The sequence below is a fragment of the Malania oleifera genome, chromosome 2 (genome assembly GCF_029873635.1).
Source record: "Malania oleifera isolate guangnan ecotype guangnan chromosome 2, ASM2987363v1, whole genome shotgun sequence".
NCBI classification, from domain to species: Eukaryota; Viridiplantae; Streptophyta; class Magnoliopsida; order Santalales; family Ximeniaceae; genus Malania; species Malania oleifera.
In genome coordinates this window covers 131015989-131043173 of record NC_080418.1, presented here as the reverse complement: position 1 = coordinate 131043173, position 27185 = coordinate 131015989, and the positions used below count along the sequence as shown (strand labels likewise).

Here is a 27185-nt window from a genome sequence, read left to right as displayed (position 1 = left end):
TGAGGACACCCAGCTACACCAGTAACACTGCAGCTCTCTCTCTAGTTGCAACTACTCCAAGCGCCAACTTGTTGTGCCGGCCAAGCACACCCGAGTCACTAGTAGCACCCGAGAAGGCCACCAACACCAACCAAGAACCACCATCCACCACATATTCTCTCTCTCTCTCTTTCTCTCTCTCTCTCTCTCTCTCTCTCTCTCTCTCTCTCCTCTTTTCTCTTTTTCTTTATTGTTAGTTGAATATTATCAATTTTTTTATTATTGAAGTTGAGTTGAATTTTTAGATGTTGAATATTGTGTAAGGTTTTAATTATTATTAAGGTTATTTATTTATTTATTTTTCTCTCAATTAGCAGTAGCTTTAATTAGTATGTTGAGTTATTTAATCAATTAAATTAAGTCTGGGTTGGTTATAAAAGAAAAAGAATAAAATTCAAAAAGAAAAAAGAAGTTGTGTGTTTTTTTTTTTTAAGAAATTAAATTAGTTGTTGTTTTCAAAAATTTATTTTTTTTCGAAGCCTGATTTAATTTAGGGTTAAGTCTTATTAAATTTCGTATTTTTATCATTTCTAGTTACTGTTCAATTTGTTGAAGATTTAATTTTTATCCAAGTTCTTGGTTGCCTTTAAATTTTGAGTTTGGTTCAAGTTCTTAATTTTGTTAAAGGTTCAGTTTTTATCATTTGTGTTTGTGTTTGTGTGAGTTTCCATTATTGTATTTTTAATTATGTATTAAAGTTACCATCTTTTCTATTCTGAATTTGAACGCATGTTTCGATTCCTGCCTAATTAGACGTAAGGTTTTTGTTCTTGCCATTTTTTTTAGTGCATGCTTGGATTAGGATTTTTTTTGCGTGTTCATTTAATTTTTCAAAGGCAATCTCGAACAATCTTGAAAATCCAGAATATGAACTGAGTTCAATAACTTTATAATTTCAATTAGAAAAACGTAAAATTTGAGATTTAACTGCATTCCCTAAGGAGACGATCTAGCCCTTGGGATAGCTTCCGAGCTACTCATTTTTTGAGTGAGTCAGGGGGTTAAGTTAAGTTAACTTTTTTAATGAAATTGACTTGTTTGAAATATTTATGGAGTAAGTGCATTTATGTTTTTAGTTGACATTTCAAAAACCAACTGTTCAAAACAACTGTTTTCAAACTTAGGATATATGTTATGGTATTTTCAGTAAAAATAAACGGTAGGAAGTTTGATTCTATCTTCTAAACCGATGATGCTATGTTTTCTTAGTTTCCCACGAGCTATGTTTTGAAATACTAGAAATTGTGTGGCAAGTGAATGATATGTAGGTACTAGTTTATAACTAAATGATGAATGTTTGTGAAATACTGTAACTGCTTATGAAAGTACAGGAATATGTTTACTGCCACGAGGGCCAAGATTATGCTTAAGGCAGCGAGGGCCATAATTATGTTTAACGGCTGTGAGCCGAGTTTTATATGACAGCCAAGGGCTGGGAGTTTTAAACGATCGGTTTAATATGTAATGGATATGAAATATGATTTTTATTACTTAAATTGCATGATATGCTTTAGGAACCCTAAGGACCATTATGTTATGAGCATGGTATCGTTGTTAGAGATTATGTATTTGGCCATGTGCGCCCACACTGTGCTGTGAGAGTGGTGTTGGGTGGTTTCAGGTGGTTAGCCTTAGTAGAGGTTGTACCTTCCTTAGGCGCCTGGACTTTCAGGATGTGGTAGGTCAATTAGAGCACGCAAGCAAATTGGGGATGCCTGCGTAGTTGAAGTTAGACACGGATGTATGTTTGACTTTGTCTTGGTTAATCACCTTAGGCTTAGTCCAGCCTTTGGGTAGCACAACCCGTCATGGGGGTTAAGCATGTTGTTAGTCCTAAAGAGTGTTTCTTATGCATGTCTATATATTTATGTACATGATGTCATGTAATTAATGAACTGCTTATATCAGGAAAATGTAACAAGTTTTTCCAACTGTATAAGTACATATAATGTAAAGACAATTGTTTTCAGTAAAATGAAAAATGGATGTTTTCTGTAAGCACTAATGCATGTTGGCCACACACCGATATTAACTTGATCACCCTTACTGAGAAGTGTCCCACCCTAATATACAAATCATCTTTTCAAGAAACAACAGGTATCGAGTTTAGAAGAACTAGGGGGTAGAGACTAGTATAATTTCTTTTGAGAGTGTTCATAAGAACTCTGATGTGAGTTGTTATGTTGTATGCCTCCGGGCTTGTATTATGGTCGTATGGACTAAACTAGTTGTCTTTCTGAGTCAGATTGTATGGTGGATATTTAGAAACCTTTGTCTATGAAAGGAATTTAGAACTCTTGTAATGTATGTTTCGAGAATGTTTAATTCCTTCTGCTGCATTTATTATGATAATTATTGTAATAGGTACACAGACGTCACTAAGGTAACACCCCGAGCCCATGTGTCGGGTTCTGGGTGTAGACACCCCATTTTTACCCAGGCCCAATATATGTATTACTATTATTATTATTATTGTTATTTTATTATTATTATTACTATTATTATTTTATTTATTCTTATTATTATTATTATTATTATTATTATTAATTTTCACTAATCTTATTATTATTTTTATTATTATTATTATTATTATTATTTTTCATTAGTATTATTAATATTACTTTTATCTTTATTTTATTTTATTTTATTTTATTTTATTTTTTTACGTCTATTTTATTATTATTATTATTTATTATTTTCATTATTATTGACATTATTATTAGTATTTTTACCTTTATTATTACTATTATTATTATTATTATTTTATTATTCTTTGTTATTACTATTATTATTATTATTATTTTTACCTTCTTATTATTATTATTATTATTATTATTACCATAATAGTAGTATATATTATTTCCAAAAAAAAAAGAAAAATACCATAAAATACAAAAAACCAAAAAAGGAAAGGAGAAGTAGGGTTTCTAATTTTTTTTATATAAGGGGTCTCTTTTGGCTTCTAAAAGGGGGGCGCAGCGCAACAGGCAAAGAAACCCAAAAACAAAATTTTTTTTCTTACTTCTTCTTCTTCTTCTTCTTCTTCTTCCATAGCCGCCGAGATCCCCATCTCCTCATCTCCTGTCACCCTCTCTACGCAACCCAGACACCACTGCCTCCATTGTCTCCTTGCCCCCTCCCACTCTCTCGCAGCCATTCTCGATCTCCCTCAGTCTCCCAGCCCCGACCACCTCCTCCCTCACCATCTCCCAGCTGCCGCTCCTCACTCCGGCAACCTCCATCTCCGCAAGAACCACAACACTCCACGGCTGTGGCAGACTCGAACTCACCATCATCCAGCCGATCTTCAGCAACTCTACACTCGCACACGCTGCCCCCGTGCATGCCATCGCCGCCGCTCCCTGCAGAGCCAGCCACACCCGAAACCACTATCACGCCGGCACGAACCAGAGCCACCCGAACATCCAGCCTACCACGACCTCACCGGCGAGTCCTTGCAGCAGTTGAAGCTCCAACCATCTTCCGCAGTGGCACTCCAGCAATCCGGCAAACCCGCAGCAAGTAGCCGCCCTTGCTCCAACCAGTATCTCGCTGCAACACCCGCACGACAGACTAGCAGATTCCATCCTCCAATCTCTGCTGCAACTTGGCATCACCATCGGTTCCTACAAGCCGCCGTGGAGGATCAGAACACCCGAGACTCACCAGGCCACTCTGCAACTCTTCTGCAAACGCCGGAGGTCCTCCACACCCGCGCACAGCAACACTAGCAGACCACCAGGCCTCTCCACTGCTCCTGTCAGCAACTCCTCACCAATTCCGGCAATCACCCAACTCTGGCAATACCCACGGTGACCCCCTCTGTAAATACATGCGCACACACACACCTTATGTTTTAATGTTTAAATTTTTCTTTATTTTATCCTTGTTATATATATTAAAATTGTTATTGAAGGTTTTTTTTTATGTTGATCATATTGTTATTATTATTTGTATATTGTTATTAGTAAATTGCTTGGATATTATTATTGCCATTATATTAATTGTATTAACATTATTATATTGATTTTACTTGTATTAGTATTACTTTGTTTGTATTATTATTAGTAATGTTATTATATTGTTGACTTATTATTATTAGTATTATTATTATATTGTTGGTATGTTCTTATTATTATTATTATATTATTGGAGTACTATTATTATTGTTGTCATTTATTAGTTATTATCTAATGTGCATATATATTATTGTTATTGTCTTATATGTCTATTTGTATATTTATATTATTTTGAATGCACATTTTTTTGTATAGTTTGTATATTTGTATTATTATTGTGATTGCCTTATATAATTATTTGCATATTCATGCACATTCTATGGTATTCTCGTATTTTGATTTATTGTATCTTGATGTACTTTTAGGGTTGAAATTGCTTCCACATAAATTATGTACTTAGGGTTTTTTGGTCATTATTGTACTCTCTTTGTATTTAATATTTGTATAGTTAAGGTTGCGTGTTAATTAAATAGGTAATTATTAATTTTAGAATTAACTTGTTTCCATAAATTCAATTATTTTCTTGCCCGTTTTAGTAGTTTACATATTTTAAATTCGATTTGTTTTCCTTAATTAATTGTTAGCATATGTATGTCTTGTGCATATCTTTGACCGCGTGTTAATATTAGGATAAATATCATATTATTAAAATATGTATATTGTTAGTTAATGATGTTTAGTATTGTTACTGTTAATATTATTATTGTTACCATTATTGTCATTTATTATTATTATTATTATTATTATCATATCTATTACTACTATTAATATTAGTATTGTTATTAGTATTAGTATTATTTATTAACGTTATCATTCTTATCATTATTAATAATATTATTACCATTTTTAGTATTTTCTTTATTCAATCTTATACGTACTATGGTATATATTTTGATAAAATATTTTCTTGATTTTTAAATCCCTATGATTTAATTGCAAGAGGTATTAGCCTTTGGGCATCACGTACCCTAAGCTCTGAGGGAATATATGTATATATTTATTTCTTTATTTTTCATGTATAATTATAAATTCATAAAAAGGAGTAATGTAAAGATTTATTAGATTAACTTAGGGATAATTTCGAATTAATTAGGTACCGTTCGTAAGAACGGGCGCGTAGGGGGTGCTCGTACCTTCCCGTCGCGTAACCGAACTCCCGACCCCAACTCTGGTAATGTAGACCGATTCCACCCCTAATGGGGTGGTAATCATGTGTTCTAACCGCACTAAAGGTTAGTGGCGACTCCGATATCCATGTTCCCCCATGAAAATATTAAAAATGATTTTGATTTCGCTGCCCGGGGCACACGCGCTCCCGGGACGTCGCGACACCGGGCATTACAGTTTCTAAATGCATCCTTCAAGTTTTTTCCTTAGAAAAGACAAGATACTCAAAATATATATATATATATATATATATATATATATATATATATATATATATATATATATATATAGGAAAAAAAGGGGATATCAAATACAAGCTAAACTATGTGGTTGTGGTTGTGCACAATTGTTGTGCAATAAGGATTTTCTTTAATTTTTTTTATTTTTTTAAATTCACGAGAGTGATAAAGAAGTGAAAATTGAAGGTATATATGTAACTTTGTAAAAACACTTCAAATCTTTTGACCAAGAAAGTCTAGAGATCATAAGATAGCCAATTTTTGTTTCATCTTATCAATAAGCATTTAGTCTAATATATATCAAATTGATTAATTTAATGTTCGAGTTTATCTATCTAAGAATGAATGTAAAGTAGTGGTATACGTAAAAACTTTAAATAATTTAAGAAAAGAGTAGGAGATAGAGATTAAAAAGGTTTACCTGTGTCAATGTTCCCGATGATTGTGTCCTCACCATATCTTGCGATCTCCCAGGCAGAGTATGACGGAATCATCCAATTATCTGTCTCTAGTCGCATAAACCTCCATGACCTAGTTGTGTGCAACTTCCTTGCTCTATTTGGAAAGACTGAAACAACTTTTGGATGCTCTGTTTTGTGTGGAAGCAAATCATAATTAACCACGTACACATGAAAAATAATAAAACAACTAATGATTAAAAATAAAAAAAGAGAGAATAAATTGGAAAGAGAAAATGGGATAAAAATAGATTTTTACTAGCTATCTTTCTTGCTTCTTCTTCCTTAAGCATTGCTGCAAAACCATTAATGTGATGGGTGTACGAATAAAAAATGGCCTCTTTAGCACGTTCATCACTATTAGAAAATTGAAAAGAACTAAAAAATTATGGTAAAATTTCTCAAGAGAGTAGGAGAAAGATGATAATCCATAGTACAAAATTGCATTACCTTCCTAATATTGATCCTAAAAGACTATAGTGAGACTTCGTCGCTTGATTCACACTAATCAATGATAATTCATGTCGATGTGAATAGCCTCCCATGTAAACGATATATGACTACACCATATATCCAAAGAAAACTATCGAATTAGATCAACACTATGACTATTAAAGTTGGGAGAGGAAAAATGTTATTGCAAATATAAAAGGTTGTATATTCATGCTTACTTTTGTAGCTGCAAAGGTAATTCCATTCAATAGAGTAAAAAAGAGAAGTAATATTGGGAGAAAGGTAGACCTTGGAAGCCTCTTTTTAGAAATCTGTGCTTCACCACCTATTTTCACAGGCAAATAAATATATACCCATTACTTTTGAACAATACTATACAAGTGCTTTTGATCAATACTGTACAAGTATGAAAAAGCAACTTCAATTTTTTTTCTAACTACACATGGAATTAAATTATCCATCCTTCTATAAGTGAAATGGATCTCAAAACAGTTGCTATTTCATAGATCCTTTAAAAAAATTTGCAAGAAACATTTTAAAAATTATTAGTATTTTTTTAATACACCTTAATTTGTGTTTCTAATGAGTTTTATATTATTGTTTACACTCCTTGCATATAATAGAAATTTCTAAGTTTTGTCTACATTAATTAGAAAAGAGCTTTCCCCTATATTTGAGTACCCTTTACCATGTCAATGGCATGTTATCATTTTAAAAATAAAAAATTAAATTCACATCATCATCATTATCATCTCTTCATTATCCAATCAATTATGGTACAAATTAAAAATCCAAAAATCGTGTGTCCCACCAAAGGATCTAGACTAAAATGACAAACCAAAACCTATCTTCAGACAAAGCATAGTTGTTGAATATCATACCTCCAAAGATTTGATACCAATAGGTGTAAAAAAATTTGAATGTACAACACAATTAACTTTATTTGTCTTACGATAGAAGAGGATGATTATCACTTATAAGAATTCTAAGTTTCAAGTTTAATCCAATTATAATTCAACATGACTATTATTATGCATGCATAAATATGCATAATTCCATAAAACGAATGTCGTTGATTGATCCCAATTAATTTTTCTTGTTAATTTTTAAATAAGTTATGTCTGGTTGATCGTTATTGATTTTAATTTTTTGTCTAAAAAGACAACATACCTTTGTTATATTTCTAAAGTCTTTCTTAAAAGATTTCAAGTCAACAATTAGGGTTAGTAAGAGCTTAAAATGTTTAATAATAAATACATTAGGGTCTCTAGCTCAAAGTGGAACCAACATGTGCACTAAAGCCCGAGGGATCCTCCATTTCAAACAAAAAAAAATTCTTGCGTAGCCTTTAAGCCATACACAAGCATATGCATGTGACCTGATGTCGACACCGGATTCAATCCTAAGGTGCCGAGGAAGGGTTTTGTGCCCCAAACAAGAAAACCTAAATAAAAACGAATATTTTTACAAAGAAAACCCTAAAAGATCTATGAAATAGAGAATAAGTTGAGGAGTGCAATTATGCCTAAGGAAGGTGGTTGACTAATCATTCTAAGGGAAATTGGTTAGCCAGTAGCATTAACAACAACTATTCTAAAAATAGTAGCTTATGAATGTTGTGTGTGTGCCTTAAATAAAAAAAGAAAAAGAAAAAGAATAAATCCCCCTTTGCCTCTTCCAATTATACATCATCGTCAAATAGCTCCAAAAATAAGGTTGAGAAAACCTTAATGTACTCTTATTGGAAAAAGGGGTGGCCTTAGAAAACAATAAGTTTGAATTTTGAGAAAAAAAAATGGAAAGACGTGATGAATTATAGAGAATCGAATTTGAAATTGTCACCTTTAGGGAGACTAAAATAATAGAAAGGAGTTGATTTGACGTAAATTAAGAAAGGAAATGATTTGAAAGATAAAGTGTGATGAGATTTGGAATTCATGAAAAAGCAAGAACTTGAAATGAAGAAGAGAAAACTTTTAAAGAAAAACGTAGGGTTTCATAATAGGTCAATATAAGAAAAGATTTTGAAAAGGGGTTTAAAAAATCAAATTTGGGATAAGGAGAAATTCATGTTTTCTCTCCATGCGTCATTGCTATTGACGAGGATACCTACTTCCCTCGACCATATGGTCTTAAGGAAGAGTATCCTCATCATGCCTAAGGACTTTTGAGAGAAACACCTAAAAATGCCCTCAAATACATTAAAAAAAATTAATTTAGCTTTATTTTTAACTTTTTAAAAATAATTTCTGTAATTATTTAATGTTTCTTTTTTTAACATAATTTAACTAATTGGAGCAAATAAGTACAAAAAAAAAAAAAAAAAACAAACAAACACACCGGCTAGTTCACTAAACTGAACCAAACAGTTCTGGTCACTTAAAAGACTTGCATATGGGGATGGCACATGCGCCGCCCCTGTTCATCTTCTTCTTGCCCGTAAAGGGCTCCCTTACAAACCCTAAGGTTACTGCAGCAGCGCCATAGAGGGGCATCGCATCACTGCTACTATGGTCCATCCTATTTTGACATCGGCCACTACTACCCCATGACGTCATCGGTAGCCAAACCTACAAAATGAAAACACAAACACGTACAAACACACAGAAAAGAAACTCTCTCTTTGCCAGAGCTGCAACCATTGCCTTCTTTGTGTGCTCCACTACAAAGCACCACACCATGTTGCCCACTACCTTCTGCCCTTTCTCCATCGATGGAGATTCTCTAGCAGGCCAAATGACTAGAAAACAAAGGATAATTCCTTCCTCCTCTACCCCCGGCCTCTCCAGCCTATAGCCACTATGAGACCTTGCTCTCTTTCTTGTTCTCTCCTTAGATTTCCCCTTTCCCTATACAATCTCCCTCTCTAGTTTTTTTCCTTTCTATATTCATGCCCATCCACTACTAGCAAACTCAGATCCTTTTATTGATATGACACTCTAGACACAATGCTTGATGAAGAAACTTAAGCCATGAATAGAAAATTGAATCCTAAAAGCAAAACATACATACGCAAGCCATCAAAACAAGTTCTCAAGACTAGGAATCATGTGTGTTTAACGATACTCATCCAAAGAACAACGAAGAAGAAAGAACATACCTCTAGAGACACTCTAAGAAGAGAAGGAATATTGGTTTGTTTTTTTTGTGGCTCTCACATAGTGATTCACCTATTTTCTTCTAGCTTCCTTTTTTTTTTTCTTGCTTGTCTCTAAGGTTGAACCTGCACTCCTTCTCACTTCTTTTTCTCTCAAACTCTCTCCTAAAAATGTACAAACTTTCTCCCCTTTTCCTTCCCATAGCCTCTTATTTATAAGAAAAAGGGTTAGGATTTTCTAAATTTCCCTCTTCCCATGAGTGCTCCTTAGAAATTTAGGGGTGGTGTCGATCATAACGGTTCGGTTATTGACTAAACATTGGGCGGTTTAGTTTCAATTTTTTGATTTTTAACCGATTTTTTTAATGTTCAACAATTATTTTTTTTACAAAAGTCATTGAAAATCTATTAGAAATTTTGAATTTTCATAATAAGTTTATCACTATGTTTATAATAAAAAGGGCTAGGATTTTCTAAATTTCCCTCTTTCCAAGAGTGCTCCTTAGAGACAAGAAATTTCTTCATTTCCCTGGGGGATGCTTGGACCCACCAATAACGTATCCTAAGCATGGAATGTTTAGAATAATTAAAGGATAACCACTAAATTCACAAAATTGATCCCTCAATCCCACATGGAATTTGCAGACAAAAATTGAATTAAAGTAAAACCCAATAAAAAATGGGCATCGACAATCGAGCATGGGCCAAATGCTAGAATGAAATCTAGCATCAATATATTAATATGGTAATTAAAGACTACATGGTTTAGTTGTAGGGTCAAATGTTCGACATCTTGTGTTTTACGGTTTCGTTGTAGGATCAAATGTTAAACATTTCATGTTTTATATTGATGCAAGATTTCATATGTATATATAATGAAAAACAAATTATTATTGCTCTAACTATTTACACAAAAATATACTCTTATTTGCCTATCCCAAAAATATTATATTAGACAAGAAAAAAATGTCTTTATTTTTAAAATTTTTTAATTAATTAAAAAATAAACTTAGTCAAGTACATGCTAAAAATGATGAACATAAAATATATCTTATTCATCTAAAAGTAATTTATCTAAACATTTTTATGTAGTAAATTATGAACTTCAAACTAAAAAAATAAAAATTCCTATTTATTCATGAATTCTTACGGTAGATAATATGAACATAAAATATATCTCTAAGGTTTTTTTCATACCATTTCGAAAATGAGATGTAAATAGAAAAGAGTTGATATTTTTCTTATCACAATCATGTCAAAGTAAACTTCAAAACTTCATTTAGTCCACATTTTGTTAGTAAAATAATTATAATAATTCAATTCTATAGAATCTTAACATGCAATAATTTTTTTCCCACATGCACTTAGTGCAACTCACTTATTTACCATTAAATTGGCTCATGCATTAAAAATGGTTTCTACATGTAACCTAGTTGGTCATTTTTCTTAACATGTAAGAAAGGGATATTCAAAAAATTAATCAGATATTTATAATATTTAAATAACTACTTGATTTTCTATTAATTGGTATGACATTTAGTCTGTAAACTATAACTAACATATCATAAAAATTCAACCTAGGGCAAATAACAAACAAGAAGCACATGTATGTTTCCTCTTTATATATGGTCAAGCTAGGAGCTAAGGTTTGTTTATTTGAATGGATAATGTTTATGATATTAGGAGTTAACAATACTTGACTAGATTGGTTGTAATGGTAATTCTATCCCATGCTCGAAATTTCATTTACAAAAGTATAAAAAATTAGGTTGTCCATTTAGGCCTCCTTGGCCAATGAAATTTCTCCAAACAGTGAGTCATAGTCACATGTACATGGGCTAAGCTCCTCCATTTTGGCTAATCTAATCCCAAACCTATGTTGCACCCGTATCCTAAGGGTCTACGACCTAGCCTGGCCTAACCAAGCCACTAAAAAAAGTGCATTATGAAGGTTTGGATTTGTATCTACACCATATATATACTTTTTTTTTATGGTTTTCCGTATTATAAGCTAAGAAGTCGCCCCTCCCAACCTCTACCACTATGCATTCATTTCTTTTAATTCCATTAGAGGACCATTAGGCTTACGTTAGACAACAAGTGGTAGTCCGTCTCCCATATATATATATCCTTCCCAAACTCTGTAAAAATTTCATTCCAAGGCCACCATTATGACTGTCTCAAGTTCTAACCATTGGTATACACATTCATTTGTACATCTTATATATGACTCTCCTTTCATGTTTCAAATAATGAAAATTCAACAACTAGTATTTAATAAGAAATATATATATATATATATATATTGCATAGCTAATGAAGCTAAAGATTGTCTTAACTAAAGTTATCAAAGAGTTTAACATGCATAGAGTTGAAATAGGCATTTTTACCAAGATAGAATTTTTTGATAACATGTATATGGTAATTCAAATATTTTTTTTTTTTAAGGTTTGTATCTTACTATTTATCTTTAAAAAAAAAAAAAAACTGTACAAGAAGAAGTTGAATAACAAACAAATACAGTAGTCCATTTTTTTTTCCTTTTCTAAATATTCGTTCATGGAGAAGTTGAAAAAAGTCATTTTTAAAAAAATTATCGTACGAGCACATGTTTGAAAATAAATAAATGCATGTGCTTTTTTTTTTTTGTTTTCTTAAGTCTTGGTAAATGAATATAAGGACAAGGTTTCTAATTTTATACGACAACTATCAAATCATACGTTGGCACGACAGATTTTTTGAATCATCATGGTCCTCCATAGAGCCTACAATCCAACACGTGTCATAGTTTCACCACCATATTCAAGAAGTCTACCTAGACATGGTACTCTAGCCTGAGGCCAAGCTCTATCATGACTTTCAAAGACTTCATTGTCCAATTCATGGGCTACTTGGTGAGCAACAAGCACATGAAGAACAAAACTACAAGAATAATTTTTTAGAGAGATCCAATAATGACCTAAAGAATCTTTGAGGATCATCTCAAGCACTCCACTTTTGGAATGCTTGAAGTGCTTGATTCTAAGCAAGGAACAACAGTTATAGTTTTATAGCAAAGACTATAATACTTATCACTTTAAATACTAATTCAAACTAAGAACAAAACTACAAGAATAAATTTTTAAGATTTGAAATGAAAGCTAATAATTTAACTTTTTAATGTGAGTTAACTAGTGCAACGATTTGAAAAAATAAAAATAAAAACAAAACAATGACATGAAAATTATGAAATCTATGCAAGTGCAACAAAAAACCACACGCAAATTAGGAATTATTAGAATAAAGAATACAAAATCATAAAAGGATTACTAACCAAATAATCCACCCTGAAGCAAGTGAAAAGGATAAGACATGTTTAGATCCTATATCAAGTTTTAAGATCCTTTACGAGTGGAGAAGAAACTCAAAGATAAATTCTATCAAGGGACTGAATGCATAAAAAAAATTTATGATGCTTTTTATAGAACTTTGATTATTATTTAATATAATAAAAAATATGATGAAGGATGATTAAGAAAAGAAAAAAATAGTCATCATGTGTTGATGTTGTGTGCATCAATTAAAAAAATGAAAAGTAGTTGCCCTAAGAGAAACATCATCTATTCTTTTTAAATCAATTTTTGTACAGGTCACGTGATAGATCATAGCTTTTATTTTAAATTGATGTATATCATTCAATGCATAATGCATTCATTTTTTGTTTTGTCCATTAAATGCTTACTAGGTCTATGCTAGACAACGAGAGTGTTAAACAATGTTGTGTGCGGATAATTCTTCTCGTATATATTTTTCAAGTTGAAGGCAATATATAGACACAATGACATCATATAAAGTACGAAACGATCCTATTCTAAGGAAAACTAAATATTCCTATGTTTAGTACACACGATTAGTCAACTAATCAGATCCCTAGGATTAATTAAAAAATCAATCTAATAGTTCGTAGGATTAATTACATAATCAATCCAATAATTAAACCACACAAACCACTCCTACTGACAACCCCCCTCATGTTGGAGCATAGATATCTATCATGCCCAACTTGTTAGTCATACCATGGAACACTTATTTTGAAACTGTTTTCATGAGCATATTAGCTAACTAACTTTCGAACTAGACAAGTGGAAATAATATAATCTTTTGATCGAGGTTCTCCTTGATGAAATGACGATCAACTTCAATATGTTCAGTGCAGGCATGTTGTACAAGATTATGTGCAATCTCAATGGTTGCCCTATTATCACAATGAAGATTCATAGGTTTTTCATATTGAATCTCCAAATATTTTATGACACTCCTAATCCATAACTATTTGCATAAACCATGAGCCATACCTCAAAATTTAGCTTCTGCACATGTTAAAGACACCATTTTTTTAGAACAAACCTTTTCCTAGAGCACTCTTTAAGTATATTAAGATTCAATATATCACATTAGTATGCTCTTCACTTGGTGCATGCATATTGGCCTACAATGCTCACAGCATAAGCTATATCTAGCCTTGTGTGTGACAAATAGATTAATCTCTCAACCTACCACTGATAACAAACCTTGTCTATTGGAACTCGATAAGGAAAAATTCTTAGCCTATGATTCATCTCTATGGCCGTTTCTATTGGTTTGCAAACAAGCATTCTAGTTTCAGTTAAAAGATCTAGCACATATTTTCGTTGCAAAAGGAAAATCCCCTATTTTGATTTTGATGCCTCAATAACCAAGAAATATATAAGTTTCCCCATATCCTTCATTTTGAATTTAGTATCCAAATACTCCTGTAACACTTTCATTTCCCATGGGTCATCTCTTGTCAAGACCATATCATCGACGTACGCGATTTAATATATTACCTTCCATTCTTTGTGTTTTATAAACAAAGTATGGTATGAATTACTTTGCTTATAACCAAATGCTTTGATTGTATAAGAGGACCTACCAAACCAAGCTCAAGGTGACTATTTTAGCCCATACAATGACTTTATAAATTTATTAACTTCACTACTACACGAAAAGCTATGTCTAATTCTGGGTGGCAACTCCATGTAGACCTTTTCCTCTAAATCTCCATTGAGGAGAGCATTTTTAACAATTGTTGTAGAGGCCAATCCCGATTTCTTGCTATATGTAGACACCCTAATTTTTACAAGGTCTTCCTAATTATGGTTCAAGTCATCCATTCCAAATAAATAAGGGTCTTAAGTCAAATTAGTCCAAATTTTGGTCTAAAAATGAGGGTTTTCATCTTTAATTCTTTATAATAGTTCTCAAATTGATATTCATCTCGATAGAGCTACAAGTGATTTAATTACCTAGCCATGTTCATAAGAGCTAATTAGATCCTTAATCGTTTATTACAATACCACATCATGGGAACTTAAGTGGTGTTAGGAATTTTTAAAATCATTTGTTCATTAATTGAAAATTTATGGAATCTTTTTTATATATAAGTAAGGGCCCATGCATGCATAATGAAGTAAGACATTTTATTAAGTGGGCACGTGCCCAAGTCATGAAATACAGGAAAATGTTTAAATATAGGATGCAGAGAAATATAAGGAAATACCATACAATACATACAAAGGAAATACATATGGGAAATAAAAATCAAATCAAAATCTTCAATTGACGCTTGATGGGATATTCTGAAACATCCTCAGGGGTCTTGTTCACCTCATTGGAAAGAAAAGTGAGTGAATCAAAGAATGGTTAAATGAAGAAATCATAAAAGTTGAACATGTGTGCAGAAGATACCTTGCCTGAGAGCCAATTTGGAAACAATCTTGTTGACTCTACGGGTCCAATCTTGTTTTGATAATGACCAATCACTTGATATTTGATCTGTGCATTGAGTTTGTGAATAGGACTTACATTAAGCATGCACGGAGAGTTAACAAATCTTGGCAAAAACAATGGAACTCAAAGAGTGTAAGAATCAAAATGCAAGCGGCAAAGTTCAAGAATATATTGGGAAAGGGTATTTAGAACTCATGTACTTACATTTTCGTATGATTTAATTTGAGACTCATTATAACTTAGAATGGTTTTAGGATTCATGCATTTCATGTACATCGTTAGGAAACTCTTATGGACCTTGAAATGTTTTCAAAATCATGAAAAATATGTTTTCTGAAAGACCTAAGAAAAGAAGCCAAGCAAATTTTTAATTATAAATGAAAATTTGAGAAAATGGGGACTTCGGTCGCCTAAACTCAAACCTCAGGCGCCTGAAGAATTTCTTCGGTTGCCTAAAGATTAAGTTCAGTAGCCTGAGGAATTAAATGGAGAAGACAGAACCTGGCCGAGGCTTTTCGGTCACCTGACCTTGGAACCTCAGGCACCTAAAGTCACTTTAGGAGCCTCAAGTCACCGCTTCAGTAGCCTAACCCTGTATTCCAATGTGATTTTTCAAGGCTTAAGGAACTTCGGTCGCCTATACCTTTACCCTCAGGCGCCTAAAGTCACGGGCTGCTAAAAACCTGATTTTTATTAAGTGAACTCGCGAGCCATCTGATTGATCCAACGGCTGAGATCAATCCTAAGGGTCATTTACTATATATACTAAATGTCTAAACCCTAGAAGCAAGCTAAGACACACAACAAGAAAAATATACATCTCATTGTAAGACATGAACCCTAGAGCTGATTTTCTGCACTTCTTCCATCTTCATTGGGCAAATCTCTTTGGAAAATCAAAGGGGTTTCATTATCTCTTTCAACTGTACCTTAATTGTCTAGTGAGGTTTGATCTTTCAATTTTTTATTCCTCAAGAACCTCTCATCACATCTTCTGTTTTCTTGAGTATCTTTGGAAATTTTTTTTATTTTTTTTATCTTGATTGTGCATACACATATAAAAGTTGATTTTTGTAAATATCATTTTGTGAGAAAGTCTTTGGATCGTTGATTGTTGGAATCTAGAGTATATAAACATATATATATATATATATATATATATATTTTTTTTCATAGGCCCTTTTTATTGAAAAATCTAGTTTGGTGGGAAGATTGAACTTTGAAAGAAACTTTGTGAGTTTATTGTGTTTGTCTTCAAGACAAAGTTTTTGCTAACTAGTTTGCTTCAAATATACTTGTGCATTTTACAAATTGAATCAAGAACCCTAGTTGACTCCAAAGCATTTCAAATATATTTTCACTTGGGAGTTTTGATTAAATAGGGATTTGTGTGTTCAAGCAAATCATACATTCACGAGCTTCAAGTTATATCATATGTTAATGTGCTGGGAAATTGAATTGTACTCACAAGCTTTTGTTAGAAGCGTTGTTTTGAGTGTTATTTTCAAATTTCATTATGAACACGATTCGGGTTGTGAACCGGGTGTGTGAGGAGTAAGTTGTACCTCTTGTGAGCAATAGACAATGAGGGAGTTGTACCTCTTGTAAGCAGCGGTTTGTAAGGGAAGCTCCGTCCCACTTTAAGGAGTAGGGTTTTTAGTGAATCTTTGAGTGGTTGCTCAAGGCGAGGACGTAGGCCAAGTCGGCTAAACCTCGTAAAATCATGTTTGTCTTCTCTCTTCACTCTACTCTTTATTTTTCGTGTCATATTTATATTGAGTAGATAGGATTGTCACACACATACATAATTGAGCAACAAGAAGTAGTTGGTAAATTGATAAGAAGAGTGTAAAAGGAAACTAAGTGACTTAATTTTTTTTATATCCAATTCACCCCCTCTCTTGGGATTACACCTTAATCAACATTTGGTATAAAAGCGGGTTTACTTAGAATTGATAGTTAATTTGTAAAATGATCACATGGCACACATTGGTGTAACTCCATTTGGTGAGGGACACTCATCTACTAGACCACCTATTTTTTGTGGTGTAAATTACACTTATTGGAAACGTAGGATGAGCATATATCTGCTTAACATAGATTGGAAGGTTTGGAAAATTGTGACTAAGGGAAATCACATTCCCATGAAAGTAATTGATAAGATTAATTTACCTAAAACTGAAGATGAATATACTGAAGAGGATTGGAAGTCAGTTCAAAGTAATGCCACTGCCATGAATATACTCTTCTGTGCACTAGATGTTAATGAATTTAATAGGGTAATGGCATGTAACTCAGTTAAAGAAATTTGGGAAAAATTAGAAGTTACATATGAAGGCACTGAGGAAGTAAAGGATAGCAGGATAGACATGCTCACTAGTGAATATGAAGCATTTAAAATAACGGTTGATGAATCCATACAATCCATGTACACTAGATTCACACACATCATTAACTCTTTCAATGCTCTTGGAAAAACTTACCCTTCTTATGAGTTGATTAGGAAAATACTCAAGGGATTACCTCTAGTGTGGGAAGCTAAAGCTACTGCGATAGCAGAAGGGAGAAATCTCAAGGAGATGTCAGTGGACAAACTCATTGGATCACTTATCACCTAGAAGCTGGTGAGAAAATAGAGAAAAAATGAACAAAGCAAAGCTAAGATGGTCACTGAACTTAAGGCATCATCAAGCTACTCAAGTAAAGGAAGCGATTCTGAAACGGACGATGACATGGCCTTGCTAACAAAGAAGTTCGGAAAGTTCTTAAAGAAGAACAAAAAGTTCAACAAAAAATTTTGGAACTCTAAATCGGAAAGAGGAGAGCAAAGCATGAAGAAAAATAAAGAGGATCCACCAACATGCTACAATTGCGGAGAAGTTGGACACATCAAGACCGAGTGCCCCAAACTCATAAAAGTTTCAAAGAAAAAGAAGAAGACTCTAAAAGTCGGCTGGGATACACACAGCACTAGCAGTTCAGAATTTGAATCCAGTGACGACGAGGTTGCGAATTTGTGTCTAATGGCACATGATGACTTTGAGGTACAATCATCTCGTTCATCATCTTCATACTACTCTAGTGAATCTGAAAATGAAAATGATATGTTGTTATATGATGAACTGAAACAAGAATACCTATACACTATTAAAATTCTTGAGAAGAAAACAAAGAAAATTTATGAGTTAAGAAGCAAAGTCAAAGAACTTTCAAATCTTGTTGAACACCAAAATGAATCCTATGCATCTTTCATAAAGGATAAAGAGTTGAAAATTGAGGAGTTAGAAAAGGACTTGAAAGACAAATTTGAAATTATTTGTAAATTTACTTAAGGACAAAACAATTTTGAAAAGCTCTTAGGATCTCAAAGAAATTCTCAAGAAAAAGAAGAGCTCAGTTTTAATGGTAAAGAAAATATAAGGAAAAGACAACTTTACATGGGGTACTTCACAAAAGAATCAAAGTCATTTGTTCCAACTAAGAATCATTATAGATATACTACATGCTTTAAATGTAGGAGGCTGGGTCATATAAAATTTGATTATCCTTTAAAAAATAAAGATGTAAAAATTAAGAGAGTATGGAAGGTGAAAGGTCAAACTAGCACTAACCCTGCTGGACCCAAGACAATCTGGGTACTAAAGCTAGTTGTTTAATTGTGTCTTGCAGATTTGCTTAAGATCCATATCTTCAAAAGATAGATGGTATATGGATAGCGAATGCTCATGTCACATGACCAGAGACAAATCAAAATTCACATCCTTCACACTCAAGGATGAAGGGTTTGTTACTTTTAGAGATAATGTTAAGGGAAGGATCACAGATGTCGATAAAGTCAGTAATGATTCCTCACTCATTATTGATGATGTTTTATTAGTTGAAGGTCTAAAGCACAATTTATTGAGCATAAATCAATTATGTGATAAAGGCTACAAAGTATCATTTGAACATGGCAAGTGCATAGTTGAACACAAAACTGATAATAAGATACCGTTCATTGCTAAACGACATGAAAACGTATACACCACAAGTTTTGATAACCTAACTTCACAAAGTGTAACATGCTTATCTGCTATGAATGAAATAAGTTGGATTTGGCATAGGAGACTAGGGAACGCGAACATGGATTTAATTTCAAATTTAGTTAAGAAATAATTAGTTAAGGGACTGCCCAAGACAAAATTTGTGAAAGATAAAATCTGTGATGCATGCCAACTAGGAAAACAAGCAAGAACAAGCTTTAAGAAGAAGAAAGAGATCACCACTACTAGGCCACTTCAAATGCTGCACTTAGACTTATTTGGACCAAACCAAATTCAGAGTTTAGGAGAAAAATCATATGCTTTTGTCATAGTTGATGACTTCTCAAGATACACATGGGTACTATTCTTAGGTCATAAAGATGAAGCATGTGAGAATTTTATAAATCTATGCAAGAGAGTACAAAATGAAAAGGGATACAAAATTACCAAAATTCGAAGTGATAGGGGTAGAGAGTTTAAAAATCAAGGCATGGAAGACTATTGCAACTCATTAGGAATTGCCCATAATCTTTCAGCTCCTAGAACACCACAAAAAAATGGCGTAGTTGAAAGAAAGAATAGATCTATACAAGAAATGGCCAGAACTATGCTTAACGAACATAGATTACCCAAATACTTCTGGGCCGAGGCAGTGAATCTGCCTGCTATGTACTAAATAGAGTTCTAATTAGACCATCACTTAATAAGACTCCTTACAAGTTATGGAATGGCCATAGACCAAACATATCATATTTTCATATTTTTTGCTGTAAGTGTTTTGTGCTTAGAGACAATGAGCATTTAGGAAAATTCGATGTAAAATCTGATGAAGGTATCTTCCTAGGGTATGCCTTAGATAGTAAAGCCTATAGAGTATACAATAAACGAACATTGATGGTCATAGAATCTATTCATGTAATGTTCAATGAGACAAATCCCTTCCTCAAAAGAATTGATGAATATAAACTTGAATTAAACAAGGAACCAAAAGAACTATCAATTGAGAATGATTCAGAAAATAAAAATATACTTAGAGAACCATCCATTGAAATTAAAGAAACTACAACTGAGGTAAATGCACCACCCAGAGAATGGAAATACATAAAGAATCATCCCATAGATCAAATAATAGGAGAACCATTACGTGGAGTAGCCACTTGCTCCTCTCCTAGGAACATGGTTAGTCATTTTGCATTTTTATCATAAGAGGAACCTAGGAATGTGAGTGAAGTTATAGAGGATGAATCTTGGATGCTATCTATGCAAGAGGAATTAAATCAATTTGAAAGAAATAAAGTATGGGTTTTAGTTCCCAAACCAGAGGATAAGTCAATCATAGGGACCAAATGGATATATAAGAATAAGAAAGATGAAAATGGAATAGTTGTGAGAAATAAAGCTAGATTAGTAGCTCGGATATAACCAAGAAGAAGGTATAGATTTTGAAGAAACATTTGCCCTTGTAGCTAGGATGGAAGCCATACGAATGCTATTAGCATACGCAGCTTTTAAGGATTTTAAGCTATATCAAATGGACGTCAAAAGCACATTTTTAAATGGTTACATAAATGAAGAAGTGTATGTAGAACAACCCCTAAGCTTCGAAAATCATAAGAATCCAGATCATGTTTATAGACTTACGAAAGCCTTGTACGGTTTAAAGCAAGCTCCTAGAGCTTGGTATGAAAGGCTAAGCGGTTTTCTATTAGAAAATGAATTTATAAAAGGAAAGATAGATACAACCCTGTTCTTAAAGGCTAAGAAAGATGATATTCTTGTAGTGCAAGTATATGTAGATGACATCATCTTTGGTGCTACCAATAAAGAATTATGTAATGAATTTGCCAATACAATGCAAAATAAATTTGAGATGAGCATGATGGGTGAACTAAATTTCTTCCTAGGACTTCAGATTAAACAAGCAAATCATGGAATATTCATAAATCAATCAAAGTATATTAAAGACCTATTCAAAAAATTTAACATGGAAGACGGAAAAATACTAGGTACACCTATAAGCACTTCATTGAAATTAGATAAAGATGAACGAGGTATACCAGTAGATGTAAAATTATATCGTGGAATGATAGGTAGCTTGTTATACCTGACTGCCAATATACCATATATAATGTTTGGCGTATGTTTGTGCGCAAGATTTCAGTATGCTCCAAAAGGGTCTCACTTGCTAGCTGTTAAACTTATACTTAAATATTTGATAGGAACCGTGGACATTAGGTTATGGTATCCTAAGCACACTTCATTTGAGATTTTTAGTTATTCAAATGCTGATTATGCGGGTAGTAAAGTGGATAGGAAGAGCACTAGTGGTACTTGTCACTTCTTAGGAAACTCCTTGGTCTTTTGGTTTTCCAAGAGACAAAATTCAGTCACTCTTTCCACAGCTGAAGTTGAATACATAGTGGCAGGTAGTTGTTGTGCTCAAATGCTTTACATGAAGCAACAACTAAAGGATTTTGGATTAAGCTATGAAACAATTCCCATAAGATGCAATAATACGAGTGCAATAAATATCTCAAAGAATCTCATATTATATTCACGAACTAAGCACATAGAAATACGACATCACTTTCTTCATGACCATGTACAAAAAGGGTATGTAAGACTTGAGTTTGTATGCACAGATGAACAATGGGTCGATATATTCACAAAAGCACTTGTGGAGGATAGATTTATACAAATTAGACATGAATTAGGTCTCATGCATAGTCGAGAGGTTGCTTAAAATCATGTTAGATGATATAATTCAGGGGGTGCTACATCTCTTAAGACTTAATCACTCGGAAGTGCATGTTATTAACATTTGGATACATTCAAAACCTTGAGATCTCTAAGGGGAGAAGAACATAAGGTTGCATCTACTAATGCTTTATTTGTTTACACCTTTTTGTTGATGTCAAAAGGGGGAGAAAATCTGGAAAAGCAAAAAATAATAAAATGGAAGCAAAGTGTCTTGGCAAAACTAAATTGCAAAGGGTGACATATTCAAAGGGAGAAATCTAGCATATTACAGTCATTATGAGCATATTTCATATTTCATTTGGATTCAGGATAAACACTTTGTGTATGAACATGAGCATATTGTCATTCATTGAATATTTGATACATTAATTGAGGGGGTGCCTTGTTAGGCATAACCCATTATATATATATATATATATATATATTTGCTCGTGCATTTTTCATCATCAAGAAGGGGGAGATTGTTGACTCTACGAGTCAAATCTTGTTTTGATAATGACAAATCACTTGATATTTGATCTGTGCATTGAGTTTGTGAATATGACTTACACTAAGCATGCATGAAGAGTTAACAAATCTTGGCAAGATCCATGGAACTCAAAGAGTATGAGAATCAAGATGCAAGTGGCAAAGTTCAAGAATATCTTCGGAAAGGGTATTTAGAACTCATGTACTTACATTTTATGATTTAATTTGAGGCTCGTTATAACTTAGAATGGTTTTAGGATTCATGCATTTCATGTACATCATTAGGAAACTCTCATGGACCTTGAAATGTTTTCAAAATCATGAAAAATATGTTTTTTGAAAGACCCAAGAAAAAGAGCCAAGCATATTTTTAATTAGAAATGAAAATTTGAGAAAATGGGGACTTCGGTCGCTCGAACTCAAACCTCAGGCGCCTGAAGAATTTCTTCGATTGCCTGAAGATTAAGCTTAGTAGCCTGAAGAATTAAATAGAGAAGACAAAACTTGGCCGAGGCTCTTCGGTCGCCTGACATTGGAACCTCAGGCATCGGAAGTCACTTTAGGAGCCCAAGTCACCACTTCAGTCGCCTGACCCTCTATTCCAACGTGATTTTTCAAGGCTTAAGGAACTGCGGTCTCTTAGACCTTTACCCTAAGGCGCCTGAAGTCACGGGGCTGCTAAAAACCTGATTTTTATTAAGTGAATTTGCAAGCCATCCGATTGATCCAAGGGCTGAGATCAATCCTAAGGGTCATTTACTATATATACTAAATGTCTAAACCCTAGAAGCAAGCTATGACACACAACAAGAAAAATATACATCTCATTGCAAGACTTGAACCCTAGAGCTGATTTTCTGCACTCCTTCCATCTTCATTGGGCAAATCTCTTCAGAAAATCAAAGGGGTTTCATTATCTCTTTCAACTGTACCTCAATCGTCTAATGAGATTTGATCTTTCAAGTTTTTATTTCTCAAGAACCTCTCATCACATCTTCTGTTTTCTTGAGTATCTTTAGAAAGTTTTTTTTTTTTTTTTTTTTTTTATCTTGAGTGTGCATACACATATAAAAGTTGATTTTTGTAAAAATCATTTTGTGAGAAAGTCTTGTTAGCTTGGATCATTGATTGTTGGAATCTAGAGTATATAAACATATATATATATATATATATATATATATATTTTGTTCATAGGGCCTTTTTATTGAAAAATCTAGTTTTGTAGGAAGATTGAACTTTGAAAGAAACTTTGTGAGTTTAATGTGTTTGTCTTCAAGACAAAGTTTTTGCTAACTAGTTTGCTTCAAATATACTTGTGCATCTTTACAAAGTGAATCAAGAACCCTAGTTGACTACAAAGCATTTCAAATATATTTTCACTTGGGAGTTTTGATTAAATAGGGATTTGTGTGTTCAAGCATATCATACATTCACGAGCTTCGAGTTATATCATATGTTAATGTGCTAGGAAATTGAATTGTAGTCACAAGCTTTTGTTATAAACATTGTTTTGAGTGTTATTTTCAAATTTCATTATAAACAAGGTTCAGGTTGTGAACCGGGTGTGAGGACGAAGTTGTACCTCTTGTGAGCAGCAGATAAGGAGGGAGATGTATCTCTTGTAAGCAGCGGTTTGTAAGGGAAGCTCCGTCCCACTTTAAGGAGTAGGGTTTTTAGTGAATCTTTGAGTGGTTTCTCAAGGCGAGGACATAGGCCAAGTTGGCTGAACCTCATAAAATCGTGTTTGTCTTCTCTCTTCACCCTACTCTTTATTTTTCGCGTCATATTTAAATTGAGTATATTGCATGCATAGATAGGATTGCCACACACATACATAATTGAGCAACAAGAAGGAGTTGGTAAATTGATAAGAAGTGTGTAAAAGGAAACTAAGTGACTTAATTTTTTTTATATCCAATTCACCCCCCCTTTTGGGATTACACCTTAATCAACAAATATTCTAAGGAATATTGCAAAAGATGAAGAAAAATTTAAAATGTTCCCTCATTAGACTCGCGGTCAGAGTCTCCATTGATTGGAGAATCAACCCAATTGCAGAATTGGTGAACAAATCATTGTTGGAAGTAAAGTCAGCAATCAATTACTACTAAGAAGGAATGATAAGAGAAAATATAAACCTGATTTTTCCTAAGTTGACCTAGGACCAACCCTTTAAATAGGGAGTCTCACATAGAGCAAAGGACTCACAATTAGAGAAGGAGAGTAGGAATGCATACATAGATTGTGAGCAAGGAGGACAGACAAAGGTCAAGAGAAAGAAGTTCCCGAAGAAGGTTTCAAAAAGGCAGCAATCCTGTCAGGCTCTCAAAGTTTGGAGCCATCCCTTTAAAAGGCACACCCACTGGTTTCAAACTACCCCCATCTTGCAAAAGGCACTACTTAGTGCATCAATTCAAAAACCGAAAGCCAAACTTCGGCATGGCACCCTAGACTGATACCTAATAAACTCGCAAGAATGACAAGAATAATGGAGGAGAGGAAGAAATAAGGAAACTCAAGGCTTTTCCTTGTTGGCTTATAATATTTAATTATGGGTGAAATTGTGAATATTGTAGGAATTCAAACCCAAATTTAGGTTCAACCCTGAACTCGAACCGAATCTCGGCTTAGCCCCACTGGTTAGTATTGAACTTAACCTCAACCAAGTCCCAGATAATGTATGCCCATTCCTATATACATAGTTTTTTTTAAAACCCCAAGCTTTCCATTTTAAAATAAACCCTAATCCACACCCATTTTAAAAGACCCCAAACCCATTATTGACTTTTTGAGTCTGATCTCTATTTTGATTATTGTCGCGACGTCCCGGGAGCGTGTGTGCCCCGGGCAGCGAAAATAAAAAAATCAATTTTATATTTTCAAGAAAAATTATGGAATGTTGGAGTCACTACTAACCTTTTAGTGTGGTTAGAACACATGATTACTATCCCGTTAGGGGTAGAGTGGGTCTACGTTACTAGAGCTGGGGTTGGGAGTTCGGTTACGCGAGGAGAAGGTACGAGCACCCCCTACACGCCCGTTCTTACGAACGGTACCTAATTCCCTAAGTCAATCTAGTAAGCCTTTAAAATTACTCCTCTAGTAAATTTACTAATACACGTACAAAGTAGATAAATAATAAAAATAAATAAATAAGTAAATAAATAATACAAAAATATATATGAAATATAAATATTTACATATTCCCTCATAACCAAAGGTACGTAAAGCCCGAAGGCTCATACCCCAGCATTAAAATCATAGGGATTAAAAATCAATAAAATATCTAAGAAAATACACTCCCAAATTTTGAAATTGTATATAAAATTTTTATAGGAAAATACTAGTATGGGAGGTTTTAATATCTATTAATAAGATAATAAGTTAAAATATTAAATTATCACAATGCATATAAAAATAGTAATGATAATAAGCATATCTGTTAAAATATTACAACTGCCAAAATAGGCAATAAAATACCATATATATATATATATATATATATATATATTAAAACACTCAAGATACTATACAAGGTAACACCAACTATAAAAAAAAATGCCTTAATAAGTGAAACTAAATAATAATTATACCATAATATTCCATACAATATCATACCAAATATAGTAGCAAAACGTATACAAAAACTCTAAACTTGCCATAATGATTAATACCTTTATATGTAAACATGATGAAATATTAGAATACTAATACTAACTATCCTAAAATATTAATATGAGTATACGTAACATATATAATAAAGAAAACCCTAAATAACTAACATTGGACATACATTAATGATGAAAACCCTAAATAGCCATAAACATATGGATATTAAAGACACCCTTAAATAATTACGATACCTATTCTAACTACGTGTTAACATGCAATAATAATATGGACTACTCGACGAATAAAATGAAATTAAATTTTAAATGTCCAAACAAATTCCAACTATAAAAATTTCTACACTCAAGAAAATTAACTTATATGAATAATACAATAAAAACTTACCCTGAGTACCAAAAATTAAAATAACTATAAAAATCATAAAAACCTATATACCTACATACGCAAAGAAAAAAACAAAAGTCAAGACATTAGATATTAGGACAAACCAAAACTAGCAATAATAATAATAATAATAATAATAATAACTAAATACCACAACAAATATTATATCAACATACACACATACATAGCCTAGACATAAACATTAACTAAATATTACAGCAAATAATGTATTAATATACATATACTCATAGCCTAGATATAAATATTTCTAAATACTATAACAAATATTATATTAATATACGCACACTAAATACCACAATAGATATTATTTTAATACATACCCACATGCAAATCAAAGAAAAGAAAAAAATAAAAATAAAAACTTGAGCTTTAAGACTTCAAATAAAACCAATATACGTATATATATAAACCTAATTAAATGTATAAAAAAAAATTAAACTTTACATGTACATGTATATATATAGACATATATATGTGCGCGTGTGTGTTTACTGGGGCGTACAGAGGTGCATCTGGACCTTCGGGTATGTGTGTGTGTCGCCGGAGGTCCTGGGGTGCTCGGGGGAGCTGTCGGATGCAACAGGTTCGTCGGAGGAGAGGCTGTCGGTGATTGATGGCCGGGTGGCTCTGTTCAGGTG

At 33.0% G+C, this 27185-nt stretch overlaps 1 protein-coding gene across 1 annotated transcript in view; it reads right to left on the bottom strand.

Annotated features, from left to right (window-relative positions):
- The window catches only part of LOC131148371 (subtilisin-like protease SBT5.4), a 125500-nt gene extending 116414 nt beyond the window's left edge, over positions 1-9086 (bottom strand). Inside the window, exons 1-6 of the mRNA XM_058098083.1 lie at positions 9003-9086; positions 8783-8945; positions 6594-6601; positions 6373-6482; positions 6182-6279; positions 5886-6053 (exon numbers count right to left, since the gene is read on the bottom strand). Coding sequence (XP_057954066.1) covers positions 5886-6053; positions 6182-6279; positions 6373-6482; positions 6594-6601; positions 8783-8945; positions 9003-9086 — 631 coding nt within the window. The remainder of the gene's footprint in view (positions 1-5885; positions 6054-6181; positions 6280-6372; positions 6483-6593; positions 6602-8782; positions 8946-9002) is intronic.
- Between the last annotated feature and the right edge of the window lie 18099 nt (positions 9087-27185).